This window comes from Neofelis nebulosa, chromosome 2 (assembly GCF_028018385.1).
Source record: "Neofelis nebulosa isolate mNeoNeb1 chromosome 2, mNeoNeb1.pri, whole genome shotgun sequence".
Classification (NCBI taxonomy): domain Eukaryota; kingdom Metazoa; phylum Chordata; class Mammalia; order Carnivora; family Felidae; genus Neofelis; species Neofelis nebulosa.
Genome location: NC_080783.1, coordinates 56,030,827 through 56,056,032, shown reverse-complemented (window position 1 = coordinate 56,056,032; position 25,206 = coordinate 56,030,827). Strand labels below are relative to the sequence as shown.

At 38.0% G+C, this 25,206-nt stretch overlaps 1 protein-coding gene across 2 annotated transcripts in view; it reads right to left on the bottom strand.

The window, feature by feature from the left end:
* Positions 1-25,206, bottom strand: part of PDE11A (phosphodiesterase 11A) — a 375,452-nt gene that overhangs the window by 134,313 nt on the left and 215,933 nt on the right. For both annotated transcript variants that reach the window (XR_009256998.1, XM_058712978.1), the window contains exon 10: positions 664-714. Coding sequence is in view for 1 of the 2 variants with exons in the window: in XM_058712978.1 (XP_058568961.1) it covers positions 664-714 (51 nt within the window). In the remaining variant the exon portion in view is untranslated. The remainder of the gene's footprint in view (positions 1-663; positions 715-25,206) is intronic.

Genomic DNA, 25,206 nt, shown 5'->3' with positions numbered 1-25,206 from the left:
ATCTTAAAAAAAAAAAAAGAAAGAAAAAGAATATCTAAGACTCATTCACAGACTTATCCAATGTTGGAGCTGGAAGAAGGTCCCACTGAACAGCAGTGAACATGGTGGTTAAGAACTCCAGTTCCAGGGCTGCATTGCCTGGCTATAACCCTTACAATCATTTGATCTTGGCCTATATACTTAACATCTCCATGCCTCAACTTATTCATCTGTAAAACAGTATACTTCACAGGATTATGAGATTCAAATGAATTAATGCAGGTAAAATGCTTTGTGTTGTGCCTGGTCCATAGTAAGCATTTGACAAGTGTTAGCTATTGTTGTCCTATTTTTTGCAGATGAAAACACACAGATTTTAAGTGAACAGAAAGTTAGAGGAAAAACCAATGCCAAAGCCAGGTGTTCTGATTCTTACACAGATTTTTTTCCCCTAATATCCCACCTACTTAGCAAATGGAAATAAATAAATAAATGATCATGAAGGGGCTGCTCTATTATATTTAAATCCCCTTTCCCCTCTAAGACTGAAATATCCAAGCACACCTATGCCCAGTTCTATTCCTTAACACCTAATGGGCGGGAGTGATTCTACAGAGGCAAATGACAAAGGATCAGAAAGCTGCGTAACATTATGTACTGGCAAGGCACTCTTTGCTTCCTTACCTTAAACTTGTCAACTTCAGCTTTTGAACATGTTGCATGGTATGACAGCACCTGATTCAGAAGAAAAGGAAAAAAAAAAAACCTTTAATAACTAGACATGACTCTATTTTCTGAAATTCTCCTGGCTTAAAAAGAAACTCAGCTCATTATACCACCATGATAATAGTGAATTTTTTTATTGAAGAATAATTGACATACACTATCCTATTAATTTCAGGTATACATCACCATGATCTGATATTTTCATACATTACAAAATGAGCCTCATGCTAAGTTTAGTTACCATCTGTCACCATATAGTTATTACGACATTATTGACTGTATTTCCTATGCTGTACATTATATCCCCAATGACTTATTTATTTTATAACTGGAAGCTTGTGCCTCTTAATCCCCCTCACCTATTTCATCTCCACTCCACCCACACCTCCCCTCTCTGCTGACTAACAGTTTATTTCTTATATCTATGAATCTGCTTCTGTTTTGTTTTATTTGTTCTTTTTTTTGTTTTTAGATTCCACTTATGAGTGAAATCATACAGTATTTGTCTTCCTCTGCCTGACTTATCTCATTTAGCATAATACCTTCTAGGTCTACCCATGTTGTTGCAAATGGCAAGAATTCATTCTTCTTTTTAATGGCTGAGTAATATTCCATTTTATATATATATATATATATATATATATATATATATATATATATATATCACATCTTCTTTATCCACTCATCTACTGATGGACACTTAGGTTGCTTTCATATCTTGGCTATTTTAAATAATGCTGCATAGAGGTGCCTGGCTGGATCAGTTGGTTAAGTCTAACTTGATTTCGGCTCAGGTCATGATCCCACGGTTCACAGAATTAAGCCTTGTGGTGGGTGCTGCACTAACAGCTTGGTGCTTGCTTGGGATTCTCTCTCTCCTCTCGCTCTGTCCCTGCCCAGCTAATGGGCTTTCTCCCTCTCCCTCTAAATAAATAAATAAATAAATAAATAAATAAATAAATAAATAAAGCTGCAATACACATATGGGTGCACATATCTCTTTGAAATAGCATTTTCATTTTCTTCAGATAAATACACAGAGGTGGAACTGCTGGATAATATAGTAGTTTTATTTCTAATTTCTTGAGGAACTTCCATACTGTTTTCCGTAGTAGCTGTACCAATCAATATACATTCCCACCAAAGCATATGAGGGTTCCCTTTTCTCCACATCCCCACCAACACTTGTTACTTTTTGTTTTTGTTTTTGTTTTGATAATAGGCAATCTGACTGGTGTGAGGTGGTATCTCATTGTGGTCTTCATTTGCATTTCCCTGATGATGAGTAATGTCAAACGTCTTTTCATGTGTCTATTGGTCATCTGTAGGTCTTCTTTAGAAAAATGTCCATTCAAGTCCTCTGGTTGGTTGTTCTTTTGATATTAAATGGTATAAGTTCTTTATATATTTTGGATATTAACCCCTTATCCGATGTATGATTTGCAAATATCTTCTTCCATTCAGTAGGTGGCCTTTTTATTTTGTCTATGGTTTCCTTCGTTGTGCAGAAGCTTTTTAGCTTGATGTAGTCCTATTTGTTTATTTTAGCTTTTGTTGCCCTTGCCTGAGGAGACTCTTCCAAAAAGAAATATCGCTAAGAGTGATGTCAAAGAGCTTCCTGCCTCTGTTTTCTTCTAGGAGTTTTATGGCTTCAGGTCTTACATTAAAATCTTTAATCCCATTTGAACTTATTTTTGCATATGGTGTAAAATAGTACTCCAATTTCACTCTTTTGCGTGTAGCTGTCCAGTTTTCCCAACATCATTTATTGAAGAGACTGTTTTCAACGGTGGATTTTAATGTACACGAAATTTCCCATAACTGTGACACAGACTGTTATCCATGCAATTGCAGTGGAATCTATTATAATGCTGAATGGAGCTGCAGTCCACATGAAAGGCTAAGTATTTTATACCAGGATGTTTTTATAGTTATTTCATCAAAGGGACATGATGTGGCTGGCTCAAGATCACAGCTCCCAAAGGACACGAATATTTGTCCTGTGAAATGCTCTGGAACGTAAATAAATAAAAAGGCTGTGGGTGGTGTAGGTCTCTGTGTGTGTTTGTGTGAACTGTGGCAGACACTGTATATTGCTGACTCAACTTTCATTTCTGGTCTGTTCTCACTTGCCTGCTTTTATTATGTAGGAAAGATTGTGCTGATATGCCCAACCATCTGCAATGTCTTTGGTAAGAGGATTATATTTCCCTGCCTTACTGACAGCCTTAGTATATGACTGGCATTAGACAATGCAGTGCGGGGGGGTGGGGGGAAGCAACAGATACCATCCTGAAGCACTCTTCAAGAGCCTTATATGGTTCTGCCATCTCCTGTTTCCTTCCACCATGGGAAGTGTGTAGCCCAAGAGGGACTGCTCTCTCAGCCTGGACCCCAAAATGAAACAGGTACATTAGGCACAGCCACAGCCACCCCACAGCTGTTGGTGTGTCCTGTGAGTATGAAATCAAGCTTTGTGGTTTATCGCTACATTGCAACTTACTGAATCAGAGGCTTAAAAGTCAAAAGTCCAATTCACAGGCTCCCTGTATCTGGGAGAAGTCCTGTGGAGTGGACGTGTGATGCTCCTCTGGTCAGTGAAATGTAAGTGGGAGTGCTGGGGCTGCCTCTTGACCTTTTCTTTGGCCTGAGAAACAGCTATAAGGCTTGGATAGTCTGTGCAGCAGATACAGGCAGCAACATCTGTGCAGCAAAGTCTGGTGTCTATGAGGTGAAAACTATGAATGACTGCTTGTTATGGCTGGTAGAGCAGAATGGGAAAGAGAAATGAGTCTGGCCCTGGACTGCCCTGCCTCAGACTTTTTGTTACCCAAGACAAATAAACACACATTTGCTTAAGTCAGTATTGGAATGTTACAAGGTGTATCTATATATGTCTCTCTAGATCTACACACACACACACACACACACAACTTGTAAGTTACATATTTTATACTACCAATCCCATGCTTAATCTATACAAACTTCAAACAAATAAATCTAGGAAATGCTAAATCATTTCAACTACCAATCTTAGAGAACTGCACTATACATTTGGTTCTGAAAAGTAAAGTAACACATTTTCTCTTGTTAAATGCAGCATTTCCCAAATCTAATTAGCCACAGAACTCCTTTTTAGATGATACTGTATATTAATCTAGTAACATTCCAACCTAATAGCCTATTGGCCAAAAACTCTGAGAAATGTTGATGAGAAATATACACCATCTGTAGCAGGGCCACAATGGAGACAGTGTCACAGGGGGCAGATCACAGCCTCTCGAGCCAGCTTCCCAGGTATGGGAGTTTGGGCAAGTGTCTTAGTCTTCTCTACACCATTTTGTAAATTGGTATAATACTAACACTAAATAGGTATCTCCTGCTTAACATCAGTAAGCTATTGTTGAAAATTAGGTTCCACCTGAAAATGCCAACAGGGAGCCTGTTTTCCATTATTTTTAATTGAAAAAACATTATAATGCATTATAAAACATGCAACGACTTCCTGCAACTTAATGAAAACACAGTAAAATTAATATGTATGTATGCAACAAGAAAATGTGAGGTTACAAATGGCTTCAAGTGTTTATTTTCTGATAATAACCAAAACAGTCTTAACAAAAAGTTGCTTTATATTCAGTGGTGTCTTCTCTCCCATCATAAACACCTTGATCTGTTAAGTTTCTCAGGATCCACATAAGAGTGAAACCATATGGTATCTGTCTTTCTCTGTATGGCTTATTTCACTTAGCATAACACTCTCCAGTTCCATCAATGTTGCTACAAAGGGCCATATTTCATTCTTTCTCATTGCCACGTAGTACTCCATTGTGTATATAAACCACAATTTCCCATGGGGGAGGGGAAGGAAAAAAAAAAAGGTTAGAGTGGAAGAGAGCCAAAGCATAAGAGACTCTTAAAAACTGAGAACAAACTGAGGATTGATGGGGGGTGGGAGGGAGGGGAGGGTGGGTGATGAGTATTGAGGAGGGCACCTTTTGGTATGAGCACTGGGTGTTGTATGGAAACCAACTTGACAATAAACTTCATATATTGAAAAAAAAAATAAACACCTTGATCACTCACTTCTTTTCCCATAGTTTTCTCACTGCCTTTTCATCTTTGGGAGGGACTCTTTGTCAAACACTACTAAGCAAAAGCCAGAGCTAAATGTTAGAGGCTTGGTGGTGACGCATCAGGAGAAATTGCATCTCAGTAGCAGCAACAACCAAGATGCACAGCCTCATTGTTAAATTCTGCGTGGTTCTCAACGTGTCTTGATTTGGACGTTCTTTAGACCAATTCTATCTAGAGTGTAAATCAAAATTTTTCCCACACCTCATTTTGTTTTTTAAAAAGTTATACAGAGTTTTGTGGACAAAGGTATATTTTCCCCCCAGTATAAACAAAGGCACAAAAATGCTGTACTGAGAAAGAAATATGTTCTATGAGGTTTGGCCATAAAAAACCAAGAGATTTTCTACTGGGGAGATTCTGTGGTGTGGGCCTATACTTCACACAGTTCTTGGGAAGGTTAAATGGGATAAAACATGACAAAGACTTGGCACTCAAGTCATCAATTTATAGTTCTTACATTAATATTCAATTACAGTTCTGCCATATAAATATTTGGCAGAATATTGTGTCATCATATATTGTCATCATTGGCTCGTAATTATTTATAGGTATTTTCAATGCCTATAGTATTGGTTTAAGGAGTAGAACCCAGTGACTCATTACTTACATATGACACCCAGTACTCATCCAAACAAGTGCCCTCCTTAATGCCCATCACCCATTTAGCCTATCTCCCCACCACCTCCCCTCCAGCAACCCTCAGTTTGTTCTTCGTATTTAAGAGTCTCTTATGGCTTGCCTTCCTCTCTATTTTTATCTTATTTTGCCTTCCTTTCTCCTATGTTCATCGGTTAGGTTTTTTAAATTCCACATGAGTGAAATCATATGGTATTTGTCTTTCTGACTGACTTATTTCGCTTAGCATAATACATTTTAGTTCCATCCACAATGTTGCAAATGACAAAATTTCATTCTTTTTGATTGCAAAGTAGTATTCCATTGTATATGTATACCACATCTTTATCCATTCATCAGTTGATAAACATTTGGATTTTTTCCATAATTTGGCTATTGTTGATAGTGCTGCTATAAACATTGGAGTGCATGTGACCCTTCGAATCAGCATTTTTATATTGTTTGGATAAATACCTAGTAGTGCAATTGCTGAGTCGTAGGGTAGTTCTATATTTAACTTTTCGAGAAATCTCCATACTGCTTTCCAGAGTGGCTGCACCAGTTTGCATTCCCACCAACAGTGCAAAAGTGTTCTCCTTTCTCCGCATCCTTGCCAACATCTGCTGTATCCTGAGTTGTTCATTTTAGCCAATCTGACAGGTGTGAGGTGGCACCTCTTTGTTGTTTTGATTTGTATTTCTTTGACGATGAGTGATGTTGAGCATCTTTTCATGTGCCTGCTATCTGGATGTCTTCTTTGGAAAAGTGTCTGTTCATGTCTTCTGCCCATTTCTTGACTGGATTATTTGTTTTTTGGGAGTTGAGTTTGATAAGTTCTTTATAGATTTTGGATACTAACCCTTTACCCAATATGTCATTTGCAAATATCTTATCCCATTCCATTAGTTGCCTTTTAGTTTTTTTTATTATTTCCTTCGTTGTGCAGAAGGCTTTTAACTTGATGAAGTCCCAATAGTTCATTTTGCTTTTGTTTCCCTTGCCTCCAGAGACATGTCTATTAAGAAGTCACTGTGGCAGAGGTCAAAGAGGTTGCTGCCTGTTTTCTTCTGTAGGATTATAATGGTTTTCTGTCACATTTAGGTCTTTTATCCATTTTGAATTCATTTTTGTGTATAATGTAAGAAAGCAGCCCAGTTTCATTCTTCTGCATGTCACTGCCCAGTTTTCCCAGCATCATTTGCTGAAGAGACTGTCTTTTTTCTATTTGATATTCTTTCCTGCTTTGTCAAATATTAGCTGGCCATACATTTGTGGGTCGATGAGGTGAGGACTTCTGCGTTTTCTATTCTGTTCCATTGATCTATATGTCTGTTTTTGTGCCAGCACCACACTTTCTTGATGATTTCAGCTTTGTAATATAGCTTGAAGTCCAGAATTGTGATGCTTCCAGGTTTGCTTTTCTTTTTCAACATTACTTTGGCTATTCAGAGTCTTTTCTGGTTCCATACAAATTTTAGAATTATTTGTTCTAGCTCTGTGAAAAATACTGATGTTATTTTGATAGGGATTGCATTGAATGTGCAAATTGCTTTGGGTAGTGTCAACATTTTAACAATATTTGTTCTTCCAATCCATGAGCATGGAACATTTCTCCATTTCTTTGTGTCTTCTTCAATTTCTTTCATAAGCTTTCTATAGTTTTCAGCATACAGATCTTTTACTTTTTGCTTACTTTTATTCCTAGGTATCTTATGGCTTTTGGTGTAATTGTAAATGGGATCAATTCCTTGATTTCTCTTTCTGCTGCTTCATTATTGGTGTATATAAATGCAACTGATTCCTATACAATGGTTTTATATCCTGTGACTTTGCTGAAGTCATGTATCTGTTCTAGCAGTTTTTTGGTGGAGTCTTTTGGGTTTTCTATGTTGAGTGCCATGTTGTCTGCAAAGAGTGAGCATTTGATTTCTTCCTTGCCCATTTGGATGCCTTTTATTTCTTTTTGTTCTTGGATTGCTGAGGCTAGGACTTCCAGTATTATGTTGAACAACAGTGGTAAGAGTGGACATCCCTGTCATGTTCCTGACCTTAGGGGGAAAGCTCTCAGTTTTTCCCCATTGAAGATGATATTAGCTGTGGGTCTTTCACATATGGCCTTAATGATGTTGAGGTATGTCCCTTCTACCCCTACTTTCTTGATTAAGTTTGTTTTTTGAGAGAGAGTGGGAGAGAGAGACAGAGAGGACAGGGGAGGGGCAGAGACAGAGGGAGAGACAGAATATGAAGCAGGCTCTGTGCTGTCTCATCAGAGCCTGACGTGGGGCTCCATCTCATGACCCTGAGATCACGACCTGAGCTGAAATCAAGAGTCAGACGCTTAACTGATTGGGCCACCCAGGCGTCGCCCCCCCCCCCCCCGCTAAAATTTATCTTTACTTAAAAAATAAAATAAAATTCCACAAAAATTCAACCTGAAATTCAAAAGCTCTGCCACTAGGTTGTGCTTAGCCAGGCTTTTACTATTTCAGGCATAACCCACTAGACTTGTTATAATCAAATTTTCCCACATCCTTTACCATTTGTTTAAAAAAGGAGCTATTTAATTGCAACTATTTGAATCAGTGAAGCAGACAATTATTACAATTAGGACGTTTTGTCCACTTTACACCACTTACCACAGTTGGAGTAATTAGTTTGCATCACCTACCTTCCCCACTAGACTGTAAGCACTATGAAGGATCAGATCTGGTTTTGGTCACCAATGTATATCCCATTCCTAGGAGTGTGCTTGATACTTAGTTCACACTCATTTGATGAATTAAGGAATAAAAAAATAAAATGATCTTTAAAAAAAAAAAAGGCTCTCTCCATTTCCCATATGCTTCATTGCTTGTATTATTAGTGGCCTTAATTGATATCTTTTCCTCAGAGAAATCATAATATGTCTTAGAGCATAAACTGAGCAATGTAGTAGGGTTGCCAGATTTAGCAAATAAAAATATAGGCTACCCAGTTAAATATGAATTTCAGGTCAACAATCAATATTTGCAAAATTGGGAACATACTTATTCTAAAAATATTATTTGTTGTTGATACGAAATTCAAATTTAACTGGGTGTCTTGTGTTTTTACCTAGAAACCTTACTTCTACTCTCTCTAAATTAAAAAGTCTAGAAACAAATATGGAAAACTCTAGGCCACATCCCAAAATATTCATGTTCCTTCCCTACCTTCACCCTACAACATCTCCCAGTGATCTTTTCCTAACAGTATTTTATCTGCAAACCTACCAAATGCCTTGAGTCTGGAATCTTTCAGCAATGCTAAATAACCTCATTAATTTATGATCTGTAACAAATCTATGGATGGATGCCACTGAAAGAAATAAAACAAAAGTAATTCCTGATTACTTTTAGCAAAGCAAGTATTAAAGAGAGAATCATTATAGTTATATATATATATATATATATCACTATATATATAATATATATATGTTATATATATTATATATAATATATATGTTATATATATTATATATATGTTATATATGTTATATATATTATATATATGTTATATATTATATATATGTTATATATGTTATATATATAACATATGTTATATATTATATATATTATATATAATATATATGTGTTATATATGTCATGACCTAGAGGTTTTTCCTTTTTAAAAAAAAAAAATTACTATTGAAGTATAATGACATACAATGTTATATTAGTTTCAGGTGTCCAACGTATTGATTCAGCAATTCTACACATTACTCAGTGCTCACCATGGTAAGTATAGTCACCATACAATCCTATTACAATTTTATTGACTATACTCCTTATATTGTATTTTCCATCTCTGTGACTTACTTTTTTTATAACTTGAAGTTTCTACCTCTTAATCCCTTTCACCTATTTTGCCCATCCCCCCCCCCCCCCCCCCCCCCACTCCTTCCACTCTGACAACCACCAGTTTGTTCTCAACATTTAAGAGTGTGGGGTTTTGTTTGTTCATTTGTTTTGTTTATATTCCATATGTAAGTGAAATCATATGGTATTTGTCTCTATGTGACTTCTTTCACTTAGCATAATGCCCTCAAGGTCCATCCATGTTGTTGCAAATACAGAATTATATTTTCTTTAACTACTATTGTGAGACCCTCTTGGATAAGTGAACACTTCCTCCATGATTCCAGACTATGTTAATTTTATAAGAATTCCATAAACTGTACATTTCATACCAAGAATTTAGGTATCCATTTTTGAGTACCTTTGAGTAAACATGCTTTAATTCAATGCACTGTAATAGTTTCAAGAAAGAAGCATTTGTAAATGTTAATTATATAAATGTCTTCCCTATGAGGAATATTGTTAGGTTATGAGTTTAGCCATAATAAACACACTCATCAATTTTTTTTGACAGCTAAATAAAATTTGTATGAAGCTTACATACAAAAGTAAACAACTGATCCACAGAACACTTAACAAATATTAAACTTTCACAAGAAAATTTTTATCTCTGATGGCTTTATCTTCTGTGTCTATTAAGTTAGAAAATATTTAAAAGTAAAAACTAGTGACTCAGTCTTGTTGGTGAACTCTAACTTGAGAAATCTTAATAGTTGCAAAAATAAATTACTATTTGCAAAACCCTACCAACTTCAATTAACTTTTGGATTGAACTTTCTCCTAGCAAAACAAAAAAGAGCAAGAAAAGCAAGATAAAGCAATTATCAGACCCATGAACAACACAGTATAGAGCTCCTGTTTTTGTGTCGAGTTTCTACAGTAGGAAAAAAAAAACAACTGCATTTCAAAAGAAAAACAATGAGCAGAGCTATGAAACAGGACAGCCCGGCAAGCTTTGCTTTCTGCCACATGCGGTTCAAGACCAGAGCCAAATGCTTGCTTTCAGTTCCCAGGAACTGCCCCTGACTAGTTTACTGTAAATCTCTCATATCAATAGTTTCAATATTAATTTATTGTAGATCTGGGCAGCCATTTGCTCCTGAAATGAGAAATGGGCCATTACAGATACCGGCTGAGAAGAGCATGCGTGTAAAGAACTACTTAACAGGGAAGAGGAACACAGACTTCACGGAAGCCGCAGACTGGTTGTCTTGGGCAGGAAACAACTGCATAAATATTTACTGATATGTTTATGGCTCTGGCGGCAAAGTCACACTTGGTGGCACTTGGAATCTAAACTGATATCAAAGTTAAGTTAAGCTGATGCAAAGTAAAATCCCAAATAAATTATGGGCATTTCACTTGACCATTAACCTCCTAAATTTCAGTCTCTCTTCATTTTTCTGGCTACTCTCCAATGTATCCTTCCTGTTTACCTTTTCTCCCTTCTCCCTCCATTTCAAATGTTAATTAACAAAATTCTCTCCCTTTCTCACACAGAATAGTTTTTCACACCCTCTGAATTTCACACCCTGTTTTTCACCCCCTTGCTGGTGGCAGTCAAAATCTATTCCCTCATGTCTTTACTACCCCTAAGGGGGATTATCAAGGGTTTTCCCATGAAATGCTGGCACCTATAGTTAGATAATACTTCATCCATGTTGTTATACATCATGGATCCTCATACACACCCAAGTCATGCATTAGCTCAGTGGTTCTCAAACTCTTGCATGCATCAGAGCACAGATGGCTGTGCCCTGCTTCCAGAGTTCCTGGGGCAGCAGGTCTGGGGTGGGGCCAGAGTATTTGTATTTCTAACAAGTTCCCAGGTGATAGAGACCCCAGAATTGGACCCCCAAATGTACGGCCAACTAATCTTTGACAGATTAGGAAAGAGTATCCAATGGAAAGAAGACAATCTCTTTAACAAATGGTGCTGGGAGAACTGGACAGCAACATGCAGAAGAATGAAACTAGACTTCTTACACCATTCACAAAAATAAACTTAAAATGGATTAAGGACCTGAATGTGAGACAGGAAACCATCAAAACCCTAGAGGAGAAAGCAGGAAAAAACCTCTTTGACCTCAGCCACAGCAATTTCTTACTCCAAAGGCAAGGGAATTAAAAGCAAAAATGAACTATTAGGAACTCATCAAGATAAAAAGCTTCTGCACTGCAAAGGAAACAATCAACAAAACTAAAAGGCAACCAACAGAATGGGAAAAGATATTTGCAAATGACATATCAGACAAAGGGCTAGTATCCAAAATCTATAAAGAACTCACCAAACTCCACACCCCAAAAAACAAATAATCCAGTGAAGAAATGGGCAGAAGACATGAATAGACACTTTTCTAAAGAAGACATCCAGATGGCCAACAGGCACATGAAAAGATGCTCAACATCTCTCCTCATCAGGGAAATACAAATGAAAACCACACTGAGATACCACCTCCTGCAGGTCAGAGTGGCTAAAATGAACAAATCAGGAGACTATAGATGCTGGCGAGGCTGTGGAGAAACGGGAACCCTCTTGCATTGTTGGTGAGAATGCAAACTGGTGCAGCTGCTCTGGAAGACAGTGGGAGGTTCCTCAAAACATTAAAAATAGGTCTACCCTATGATGGACATAGCAATATCACTGCTAGGAATTTACCCAAGGGATACAGGAGTGCTGATGCCTAGGGGCATTTGCACCCCAATGTTTATAGCAGCACTTTCAACAATAGCCAAATTATTGCCCATCAACTGACGAATGGATAAAGAAGATGTGGTTTACGTATACAATGGAATACTACTTGGCAATGAGAAAGAATGATATCTGGCCATTTGCAGCAACATGGATGGAACTGGAGGGTATTAGGCTAAGTGAAATAAATCAGGCAGAAAAAGACAGATACCATATGTTTTCACTCATATATGGATCCTGAGAAACTTAACAGAAGACCATGGGGGAAGGGAAGGGGAAAAAAAAGTTACAGAGAGGGAGGGAGGCAAACCATAAGAGACTCTTAAATACTGAGAACAAACTGAGGGTTGATGGGGGGTGGGGGAGAGGGGAAAGTGGGTGATGGGCATTGAGGAGGGCACTTGTGGGATGAGCACTGGGTGATGTATGGAAACAATTTGACAATAAATTATATTTAATATTAAAAACAAAACAAAATAAAATGAAAAAAAAAAAAGAATTGTGTTTGAAATTGGAGATGAGTCCGATGTATGAATTCTAGTATATGAATTTTATGGTGTCTGTTCAACTTTTGCTTATTTCCTGATTCTCTTCTGTGTTTCAAAGAGCTGTGTTTGGTAGGCAGAATCTTCAAATAATGGCATTACAGTATATGCTAATTAAATATTCTTTATATTTAACATATATAGTACATGTAGTATATGCTCATTAAATATTTTTGATTTGACTAAACATTCTGATACCTATAGAAGAAAATTATTTATAAGGGAATGATTATGACTGGCTTTTTTTTGTTGTTATATAGCTTTAAGGAATTGCTTAGTTACTAATTTCAATCATTTCAACGACCTTAGTGTGAAAAGATACAGGAACACCCTAGGTCTTTTGAAAAGTTATATGTGGTGGTAATTCTTCCAAGTTTTAAAATTTTTTTAGTAGTCTCTCATTAAAGATCTCAGTCATTAATACTTAAATTAAAAAGATTTCTTTTGGACTAATTCTTAGTGTGATTAAATATGATTCGATATATACACACAAAGGACTATAATTCATAACTGCTTCAAAATAAGTGTTCCTTTCCCACAATCACATTTCTCCCCACATTATGTTTTAATGTGAGGCTGCTTTTCTTAATCACATAGGTTATTATATGTATTAATGTTTTACAAATGCTTTTCTAATGAACTCCTTTTTACTTGTTTTTCTTTTGTTAATTCGAATTTCTTTTGTTAATTCGAACAGAGGAGAACATAACATTTCTCTGGACTAACTGAGCAATTTGGATTGGTTATTATTGTGTCTGAAACGACTATAATATGTGCCAGTGGTTTTTCAAATCTATAATTTACATGTCTGGAACTATTAGTAGTCTGATTTCACTTAATGGAATACTTTTAAATAGCCCTTTATTGGGGCTACTTTATTGGGTATTTATTGGGTAGCCCTTTATTGGGTATTTATATATATTCATTTTCTATCTCTCTCGCTTCATGGTTTTTGCATAATCAAAAAGACCACTGTGGTTGGTGATTTGAGAGAAATATATGTTGCTTATTTTTGGTGGTTATGCAAGAGCCATGGAGACTTTATATTTGATGCAGCATGGTTTTGCTGGGAGCTCCCTCTGGAGTAAAAGGAGTAAAGCACAGTTCGAGACACTGTTAACCTGATTGGGGTCACAGGGATAACTGGCTGCCATGGAGGAAAGAGAAGTCCAAAAGTAAGACTAAAAAGGACGGTTTTTAATCTGTCTCAGATAAGGTTGGTAGTGGCCATTTAAATCAGATTAGATTTGCAGGAATAAGTCAGAGAACAGCATTAATGTAGTTGGGATGTCTAAATCATTAGTCATTCATTCAACCAAGAAATATCTATTGAGGATGTAATTTGTGCCAAGCTCTGTGCACATGGTCCCTGTCTTAATGCAACTTCTGTCTCAGCAGTAAGGAGTTACTAAATAGGCAAATATATGCATTGAAATAATTGCTACAAAGTCAATTGGCAAGATGCTGAAAGACAGTGAGGGTGGGCCAGGTGTGGGAGGTGACAGGAAAATTGGTTAGAGACAGCCTTGCTGAGATGATATTTAAGGTGAGACCTAAAAAACAAAAAGGAGCTAGCAAAGCCAAGGGGTGGAGGGAAGATGTTTTGGGCAGAAGGTGAAGGTGCTTCTCAGGCTAATGTGAGTAAGGCAGGGATAGCCTGAGATGAGGTGGAAGTGCTGGGCAGAGGCCAGGCCATCCGGGGCCTTGTAGGCCAATAAAGGATTTTATTATAATCAATGGGAAGACACTGAGGGGTTTTAGGCAAGAGACTGACATAATCTGGTTAGCTTTCACATCACTGTGATTTTGGAAGCCCTTTGTGTACTTCTCAATTATACCCCTTTCTAGAAGTGACCACCACTCTGACTTCTGAAGCATTCATCCTCTTGGTATATTATGTAGCTTTGCCTGTTCTTGAACTTACAAAAAGGGATCCTCATCACATGTAGAACATGATCCTTGTTGCTGCATAGAGGATGGACTGGAGGTGAGCAAGAGTGGATATGGAAGAGAGAACAGTGGCTGGCCTAAGACAGTGGAATTGGAGACCGAGATCTGTGAAGACAATGCACAGGGATCTGGAAAGAAGAGCCCTGCCCAGGGAGAAAAGGACCAGAACCACAAAATTCTCAGCATTTGTCTGTATTGCTTGAGACCCTGGCAACCCAAATCCCCAGCCTGGGCCCCACACCTTGAAGGGCTCCACTTTGGCCCTTTTGAGGGATTCAATAGTATGTAAGTAGTCAGTGAGGGAGGCTCAAGGCCAATCACAAAACCTTGCCAGTTGGTAAACACTGAAGTCCAAGGGAAAGGGGACATCCTGAGAACTCAGAGAGAATATACCTCGGGTAGCATTTCATGCAAGGGCCATTACCTATCAGAAATCTTATGCTTTGTGTCTTCAATAAAATATAAGAAGAAAGAGCCTCACTGAAACTAGACCAGAAAACCAAATAGATAAGATAGGCCTGGATGAAATATTAAAAACAAACAAGCAAAGAAACAAAGAATGAGATAACAAAGATCAACTATCACTTTCTTAAGGTGGGGCTCTCCCCCAATTGCGGGGCATCTGCGATAGCCCCAATTTCCAGTCACTCTTCATTACAGCACCTTGCTTTGTTTTTTTTTTTATGATACATCATCATGAATTTATCTTGCTAATTTATTTGTTTATTTGTCTATGGCTTGTCTTTTCCCAGTAGAATATAAGGTCCATGAGAATATGAATATTTCTTCTTTGCTCACCCCTGAATCCTCGGCACCTAGAATAGTGTCCACCACAAAGTAGCTCAGTGAATACTTGTTCAGTGACTGAATACAATATCAACAACATGCAAATGGAATTGGCTAGCATGGGAAAATTTCAAGGGAATCCAAATTATAATAGCAGAATTGAAATGCTTATTTGAGTTAATAAATACGTATTTTTTTAATACAAGAGTTCAGGATTGACAAATCACTGGAAAAGAATAGACAGGCCATAAGTGGACCAACACTTACCCAGTTATTTGTTTTTCAACAAAGGTGCCAAAGTGATCCAAGGAGAAAAAAGAACTTTTGAATAGATGGGACGATGATAAAATGAACTTCAACTGCTACCACATACGAAAATCATTGAGCTAGATCACAGAGCCAAATGTAAACACTAAAACGCTACAGCTTTTATGAAAACATAGGGGGATATATTCCTGATTTGTGGGTAGGCAGAGGTTTCTTATATCACAGAAAGCAGTAACCTTAAAACTAAAAGAAATGACAAATAAGACTTCATCAAAACTAAAAACATCTGCTCATCAAAAGACATCATAAAGAAAATGAGTAAGCAAGGTACAGATTTGGAGAAAACATTTACAATACATATATCTTACCAGGATCAGTATCCAGGCTATATGAAGAGAACTCCTACCACTCAATAATAAAAAGGCAAGCAATCCAATTAAAAGAGGGCAGAAATTTGGACAGCTCACAAAAGATATACAAATAGTAAATAAACACATGCAAAAATATACTTTATTAGTCAACAAGGAAATTAAAATTAAAACCACAACGTAATATTTACCAAAATGGCTAATGTTGAAAACAGTGATGGCATCAAGTATCGATGAGACTGTGAAACAACTATAACTTTCATAATTACTTGGTAGGAGAGTACAATGGGACACCACATTGGAAGGAAAACATATTTGGCAATTTCTTATAAAACTAAATACACACTGACCTTTTAAAAATGATTATTTATTTATTTTGAGAGAGAGAGAATGTGTGAGCATATGCATGCTTGCAACACGTGCATGAACAGAAGATGGGCAGACAGACAGGAAGAGACAGAGACTCTCAGGCAGGCTCTGCACTAATGTAGGGTTTGGTCCCACCAACTGTGAGATCATGACCTGAGCCAATATCAAGAGCCGAATGCTTAAGTGACTAGCCACCCAGGCACCCCTGCACACTGACCTTTTGATTTAGTAATTCTAATACTAGGTACTAGCCCCAGAGAAATAAAAGCATACGTTTATAAAAATACTTACACAAAAATGTTCATAGCAGCCTTATTCATATAGCCCCAAACCGGAAATAGCCTACATATTGATCAATGGAAGGATGGGTAAACAAAAAAATTGTGGTATAATCCCACAATGAAACACTAATCATCAATTAAAAGGGACAAACTTATATACCCAATACGGGTAACCGTCAAATGGATTGTGTGGGTTGAAAGAAGACTTAAACAAAAGAGTTCATACTGTGTAATTTAATTTATGTGAAATTCTAGAATGGGTAAAACTAATCTATGGTGGAAAAGTCAGACCAATGGTTATCTCTAGAGGTGGTGGTGGGTGACTCTGGGAAGAAGCAGGCAGGAACACTTCCTGCAGTGTCAAGGTGTATTAGTGAAAAATAACAAAATTGTTGTTTTAAAACTATTAAGTTTTGAGGTGGTTTGATGGACATGAGTAGGGTACCAAAACAAAAACTATGTCTAAATAAGTATTAAAAATACAGTTATATTAGTACTGAAAAATATGAGTAGTACTTTTAAAATAATAACTGCACTGTATAAATTTAACAGTTTGCTCATGATAATGTAATTAAAATCTTATAATGCATAAACAAAACCAGGCAACTGAGGGTTAAGTGCACACAATTCATTTTCCTGCGTAGTAAGGAGTTAAAAGATACTGGCTCATTTTTGTTTTTAATAATTATAGAAATCTTGATTAAAAAATGCTTTTGTGAAAGAAGCATAATAAATAACTTCCACTTCGTTGGAGTCCAAAATCAAGCAAAATAGAATCCACATAGTAAAACTCAGAAAAAAGCAAAACATAAAAAAGTAAAAACTCAGGACGAATAAGGTAACATATGTAAAATCAAATCCTTCATCAAAAACAAAGATTCTCATATTGAATTTAAAGATTAAATTCAGATGTATGTAGTTTACAACAAATATATTGAAAACAAAATAACCCAGAAGTAATAAGAAGTTGTTAAGAACAGTGAGAAATAGAGACACGTTACATTTAAGGGAACAACAAGAACGATGGCAGGTTTTTCATTAGTAATAGTGAAAGCCAGAAGACAGTGATCTCTTAAAAGCGTTGAAAGAAAAATGAAAATTGTCAACCCAAATGATAAGGTGGTTAGTTCTAAGCACTGGTTACCACTGATTTTTCAATTTCTTCTCATAAAAACATTCTGCATCTTCCATAACAATAATACTTTGATTTAATAACATCAAATAACATCTTTTTAAAAACCATTTAAAAAAGAACAAGTAAAAAAAATACTATCTTATATGGGTCATACTTAGTATAGAAAAATCATAAGAAAACTATTGGACTAATCTTTATCTTCATATAAGCTACCTACATTATCAGTACCATGTTTTTACTAGTCTTTGTAAAATATTTATACTTGAAGATCAACTAACACAACAGCGATTTTATGCAAAATAACCTTTTGTAGAGATTAAAAGGAAGGAACCATCACATCTGTTGGGGGCAGATCAGGAAACATATATGGAAAAGATGAAATTTGATGTTTGTTAGAAGGTACTTTAAGCAAATGGAGAAAATACCCAGAGTGGGAGTCTTGGGATATTTTTGAGAAACACAAAATAACAGACTTTTTTCTAGAAGATGGAAGTGAGAGCTGAAGCAAAAAGATTGCTGTCAATAGTGGAAAATTTTGAAAGCTCTAATTTGCAGGCAGTGGGGAGCCACTGATGGTTTCAGAGCACAGATATGATCAGTATTGCATTTTAGGAAAATAAATCTGTATGTTGAGTGTACCATGGGTCAGGAAAGAAGAAACCAGAGCCAGGATCCTCAGCTTGGGTGTGCAGAATTAAACCAGAGAAGAGGAAATAAAGACCTGAACCATGAACACAGAGGCACAGCAAGAACAAAACTGACTGGGACTGGTAAGTGTCTGGATGTGAAAAGCCATGGAGAGAAGTTAAAGATAAACCATGGTATATGAAAACATCATATCAGTATTCTGTTAATAACATATTTGTTTTTTAATGGAGATTGTAATTGCTAGATATGTTAAGTCTAAACTTTTGTAGGTACACAGAAGAACCAAGAATTAGCTGGAATAAAAGTCTGCTACCAAAAGTAGCAAGTGGAAAAGTGGAAGCACACACTAGCCACTTAATTGGTCTTTACTGTGCTACACATCCAAAGAAGAAGTAGTTCAAGAAAGCTGGCATGATTGTTCTCTTAAGCCCCTTTTGACAGACACAATTATTTGATCGTAATTTATAAACTAGCTCAGTAGGAGCCCAGAATTCTCACAGAGAACAGCTTCCAAAGTGTTGTTTGTTTTTAAAGTTACTTAAAATGTAGTAGTGGCTACAATGGGGAACTAATAACCACATAACCATTTGAGGGAAGTAGTTCATTTGGGTTTCCTCTTTCTCCTTTCTTCAAAAGAAGTGTTTACATAATGCAACGAATTTTCAGTAAAGAAGAATTTACAAATGGGAACATTTCCACTTCTGCTGATGTTTTGAATTTGGTCTTGTAATTGATAACCTATATCCATTGAACCTGCAAATAAACAAGGATTTTCCAAGGGTAGACATTTATCATTTGGACAATCACTGGATCACGTTCTGACAGTAACTTGGTCTGGAAAGCCATTTTGGTATATAACAGCATGTTTACTTTTTAATTATTTGTTTAAAAAATGTTTATTCATTTGAGAGGGAGAGCACAAGTCGGGGAGGGGCAGAGAGAGAGAATCCCATGGGACTTGATCTCACGAACCATGAGATCATGACCTGAGCTGAAATCGAGAGTCAGATGCTTAACTGATTGAGCCACCTAGGTGCCCCGATAACAGCATGTTTAAATGGGACTCTTTCTGTCTGACTTTATAGTTGAGAACAACAGATAATGCATTCTAAAAGGAGAGGCTAGACCATCTAGGCTACCAATACAGGACTTGGAAAGAAGATGTCCCAAGCTAGTTCTGCTACCTTCAAGCTAAGGTGCTTTGTTGCCCATCTCTGCATTGTGTGAGACAAGGGAGATAATTCAGGAGAGAACACAATATTAAAAATTAGAGTTTTTTGAGGGTTATTTCCAGAAAACCACTTATAGAACTTAATATGTATTTCCCCAGAGTGTGGTGTGGGAGCAGTTACTGATTCATGCCTAAAAATTCTAAAGGTTAGACAGAAGAAAAGGAAGATGGCGGCGTAGGAGGACGCTGGGCTCACCGCACGTCCTGCTGATCACTTAGATTCCACCTACACCTGCCTAAAGAACCCAGAAAACCGCCAGAGGATTAGCAGAACGGAGTCTCCGGAGCCAAGCGCAGACGAGAGGCCCACGGAAGAGGGTAGGAAGGGCGGCGAGGCGGTGCGCGCTCCACGGACTGGCGGGAGGGAGCCGGGGCGGAGGGGCGGCTCGCCGGCCAAGCAGAGCCCCCGAGTCTGGCTGGCAAAAGCGGAGGGGCCGGACGGACTGTGTTCCGACAGCAAGCGCGACTTACGTCTGGGAGGTCATAAGTTAACAGCTCTGCTCAGAAAGCAGGAAGGCTGGAGGACAAAGGGAGGGAGAGCTGCTGAGCCCCAGGATGACAGAGCACAGCTTGGCGGGGAACAAAGGCGTTCCCCAGTGCCACCTCCCTAGCCCATTCCCCAGCCAAAGTCCCAAAGGGAACCAGTTCCTGCCAGGGAACTTGCTTGTACCACACAAACACCCAACGCTGTGCTTTTGCAGATCCATTCCTCTGGTGGCGGGTCTGACTCCCTCCCGGTGCCGCAGGCCCCTCCCGAAGCGGATCACCGAAGGGAAAGCGAGCTGAGCCTGCTCCTCCCACCCCTGTGCACCTTGCCGATCCACCCCAGTGAATACGCCAGATCCCCAGCACCACAAGCCTGGCAGTGTGCAAGTAGCCCAGACGGGCCACGCCACCCCACAGTGAATCCCACCCCTAGGAGAGGGGAAGAGAAGGCACACACCAGTCTGACTGTGGCCCCAGCGGTGGGCTGGGGGCAGACATCAGGTCTGACTGCGGCCCTGCCCGCCAACTCCAGTTATACACCACAGCACAGGGGAAGTGCCCTGCAGGTCCTCACCACTCCAGGGACTATCCAAAATGATCAAACGGAAGAATTCCCCTCAGAAGAATCTCCAGGAAATAACAACAGCCAATGAACTGATCAAAAAGGATTTAAATAATATAACAGAAAGTGAATTTAGAATACTAGTCATAAAATTAATCGCTGGGCTTGAAAACAGTATAGAGGACAGCAGAGAATCTCTTGCTACAGAGATCAAGGGACTAAGGAACAGTCAGGAGGAGCTGAAAAACGCTTTAAACGAGATGCAAAATAAAATGGAAACGACGACGGCTCGGATTGAAGAGGCAGAGGAGAGAATAGGTGAACTAGAAGATAAAGTTATGGAAAAAGAGGAAGCTGAGAGAAAGAGAGATAAAAAAATCCAGGAGTATGAGGGGAAAATTAGAGAACTAAGTGGTACACTAAAAAGAAATAATATACACATAATTGGTATCCCAGAGGAGGGAGAGAGAGGGAAAGGTGCTGAAGGGGTACTTGAAGAAATAATAGCTGAGAACTTCCCTGAACTGGGGAAGGAAAAAGGCATTGAAATCCAAGAGGCACAGAGAACTCCCTTCAGACGTAACTTGAATCGATCTTCTGCACGACATATCATAGTGAAACTGGCAAAATACAAGGATAAAGAGAAAATTCTGAAAGCAGCAAGGGATAAACGTGCCCTCACATATAAAGGGAGACCTATAAGACTCGTGACTGATCTCTCTTTTGAAACTTGGCAGGCCAGAAAGGATTGGCACGATATCTTCAGTGTGCTAAACAGAAAAAATATGCAGCCGAAAATCCTTTATCCAGCAAGTCTGTCATTTAGAATAGAAGGAGAGATAAAGGTCTTCCCAAACAAACAAAAACTGAAGGAATTTATCACCACTAAACCAGCCCTACAAGAGATCCTAAGGGGGATCCTGTGAGACAAAGTACCAGAGTCATCACTACAAGCATAAAACATACAGACATCACAATGACTCTAAACCCATATCTTTCTATAATAACACTGAATGTAAATGGATTAAATGTGCCAACCAAAAGACATAGGGTATCAGAATGGATAAAAAAACAAGACCCATCTATTTGCTGTCTACAAGAGACTCATTTTAGACCTGAGGACACCTTTAGATTGAGAGTGAGGGGATGGAGAACTATTTATCATGCTACTGGAAGCCAAAAGAAAGCTAGAGTAGCCATACTTATATCAGACAAACTAGACTTTAAATTAAAGGCTGTAACAAGAGATGAAGAAGGGCATTATATAATAATTACAGGGTCTATCCATCAGGAAGAGCTAACAATTATAAATGTCTATGTGCCGAATACCGGAGCCCCCAAATATATAAAACAATTACTCATAAACATAAGCAACCTTATTGATAAGAATGTGGTCATTGCAGGGGACTTTAACACTCCACCTACAGAAATGGATAGATCATCTAGACACACCGTCAATAAAGAAACAAGGGCCCTGAATGACACATTGGATCAGATGGACTTGACAGATATATTTAGAACTCTGCATCCCAAAGCAACAGAATATACTTTCTTCTCGAGTGCACATGGAACATTCTCCAAGATAGATCATATACTGGGTCACAAAACAGCCCTTCATAACTATACAAGAATTGAAATTATACCATGCATACTTTCAGACCACAATGCTATGAAGCTTGAAATCAACCACAGGAAAAAGTCTGGAAAACCTCCAAAAGTGTGGAGGTGAAAGAACACCCTACTAAAGAATGAGTGGGTCAACCAGACAATTAGAGAAGAAATTAAAAAATATATGGAAACAAACAAAAATGAAAATACAACAATCCAAATGCTTTGGGATGCAGCGAAGGCAGTCCTGAGAGGAAAATACATTGCAATCCAGGCCTATCTCAAGAAACAAGAAAAATCCCAAATACAAAATCTAACAGCACACCTAAAGGAAATAGAAGCAGAACAGCAAAGGCAGCCTAAACCCAGCAGAAGAAGAGAAATAATAAAGATCAGAGCAGAAATAAACAATATAGAATCTAAAAAAACTGTAGAGCAGATCAACGAAACCAAGAGTTGGTTTTTTGAAAAAATAAACAAAATTGACAAACCTCTACCCAGGCTTCTCAAAAAGAAAAGGGAGATGACCCAAATAGATAAAATCATGAATGAAAATGGAATTATTACAACCAATCCCTCCGAGATACAAACAATTATCAGGGAATACTATGAAAAATTATATGCCAACAAATTGGACAACCTGGAAGAAATGGACAAATTCCTAAACACCCACACTCTTCCAAAACTCAATCAGGAGGAAATAGAAGCTTGAACAGACCCATAACCAGCGAAGAAATTGAATCGGTTATCAAAAATCTCCCAACAAATAAGAGTCCAGGACCAGATGGCTTCCCAGGGGAGTTCTACCAGACGTTTAAAGCAGAGATAATACTTACCCTTCTCAAGCTATTCCAAGAAATAGAAAGGGAAGGAAAACTTCCAGACCCATTCTATGAAGCCAGTATTACTTTGATTCCCAAACCAGACAGAGACCCAGTAAAAAAAGAGAACTACAGGCTAATATCCCTGATGAATATGGATGCAAACATTCTCAGTAAGATACTAGAAAATCGAATTCAACAGCATATAAAAAGAATTATTCACCATGATCAAGTGGGATTCATTCCTGGGATGCAGGGCTGGTTCAACATTCGCAAATCAATCAACGTGATACATCACATTAATAAAAGAAAAGATAAGAACCATATAATCCTGTCAATCGATGCAGAAAAGGCCTTTGACAAAATTCAGCACCCTTTCTTAATAAAAACCCTTCAGAAACTCGGGATAGAAGGAACATACTTAAACATCATAAAAGCCATTTATGAAAAGCCCACAGCTAACATCATCCTCAATGGGGAAAAACTGAGAGCTTTTTCCCTGAGATCAGGAACACGACAGGGGTGCCCACTTTCACCGCTGTTGTTTAACATAGTGTTGGAAGTTCTAGCATCAGCAATCAGAGAACCAAAGGAAATCAAAGGCATCAAAATTGGCAAAGATGAAGTCAAGCTTTCGCTGTTTGCAGATGACATGATATTATACATGGAAAATCCAATAGACTCCACCAAAAGTCTGCTAGAACTGATACATGAATTCAGCAAAGTTGCAGGATACAAAATCAATGTACAGAAATCAGTTGCATTCTTATACACTAACAATGAAGCAACAGAAAGACAAATAAAGAAACTGATCCCATTCACAATTGCACCAAGAAGCATAAAATACCTAGGAATAAATCTAACCAAAGATGTAAAAGATCTGTATGCTGAAAACTATAGAAAGCTTATGAAGGTAATTGAAGAAGATATAAAGAAATGGAAAGACATTCCCTGCTCATGGATTGGAAGAATAAATATTGTCAAAATGTCAATACTACCCAAAGCTATCTACACATTCAATGCAATCTCAATCAAAATTGCACAAGCATTCTTCTCAAAACTAGAACAAGCAATTCTAAAATTCATATGGAACCACAAAAGGCCCCGAATAGCCAAAGTAATTTTGAAGAAGAAGACCAAAGCAGGAGGCATCACAATCCCAGACTTTAGCCTCTACTACAAAGATGTCATCATCAAGACAGCATGGTATTGGCACAAAAACAGACACATAGACCAATGGAATAGAATAGAAACCCCAGAACTAGACCCACAAACGTATGGCCAACTCATCTTTGACAAAGCAGGAAAGAACATCCAATGGAAAAAACACAGTCTCTTTAACAAATGGTGCTGGGAGAACTGGACAGCAACATGCAGAAGGTTGAAACTAGACCACTTTCTCACACCATTCACAAAAATAAACTCAAAATGGATAAAGGACCTGAATGTGAGACAGGAAACCATCAAAACCCTAGAGGAGAAAGCAGGAAAAGACCTCTCTGACCTCAGCCGTAGCAATCTCTTACTCAACACATCCCCAAAGGCAAGGGAATTAAAAGCAAAAATGAATTACTGGGACCTTATGAAGATAAAAAGCTTCTGCACAGCAAAGGAAACAACCAACAAAACTAAAAGGCAACCAACGGAATGGGAAAAGATATTTGCAAATGACATATCGGACAAAGGGCTAGTATCCAAAATCTATAAAGAGCTCACCAAACTCCACACCCGAAAAACAAATAACCCAGTGAAGAAATGGGCAGAAAACATGAATAGACACTTCTCTAAAGAAGACATCCGGATGGCCAACAGGCACATGAAAAGATGTTCAGCGTCGCTCCTTATCAGGGAAATACAAATCAAAACCACACTCAGATATCACCTCACACCAGTCAGAGTGGCCAAAATGAACAAATCAGGAGACTATAGATGCTGGAGAGGATGTGGAGAAACGGGAACCCTCTTGCACTGTTGGTGGGAATGCAAATTGGTGCAGCCGCTCTGGAAAGCAGTGTGGAGGTTCCTCAGAAAATTAAAAATAGACCTACCCTATGACCCAGCAATAGCACTGCTAGGAATTTACCCAAGGGATACTGGAGTGCTGATGGATAGGGGCACATGTACC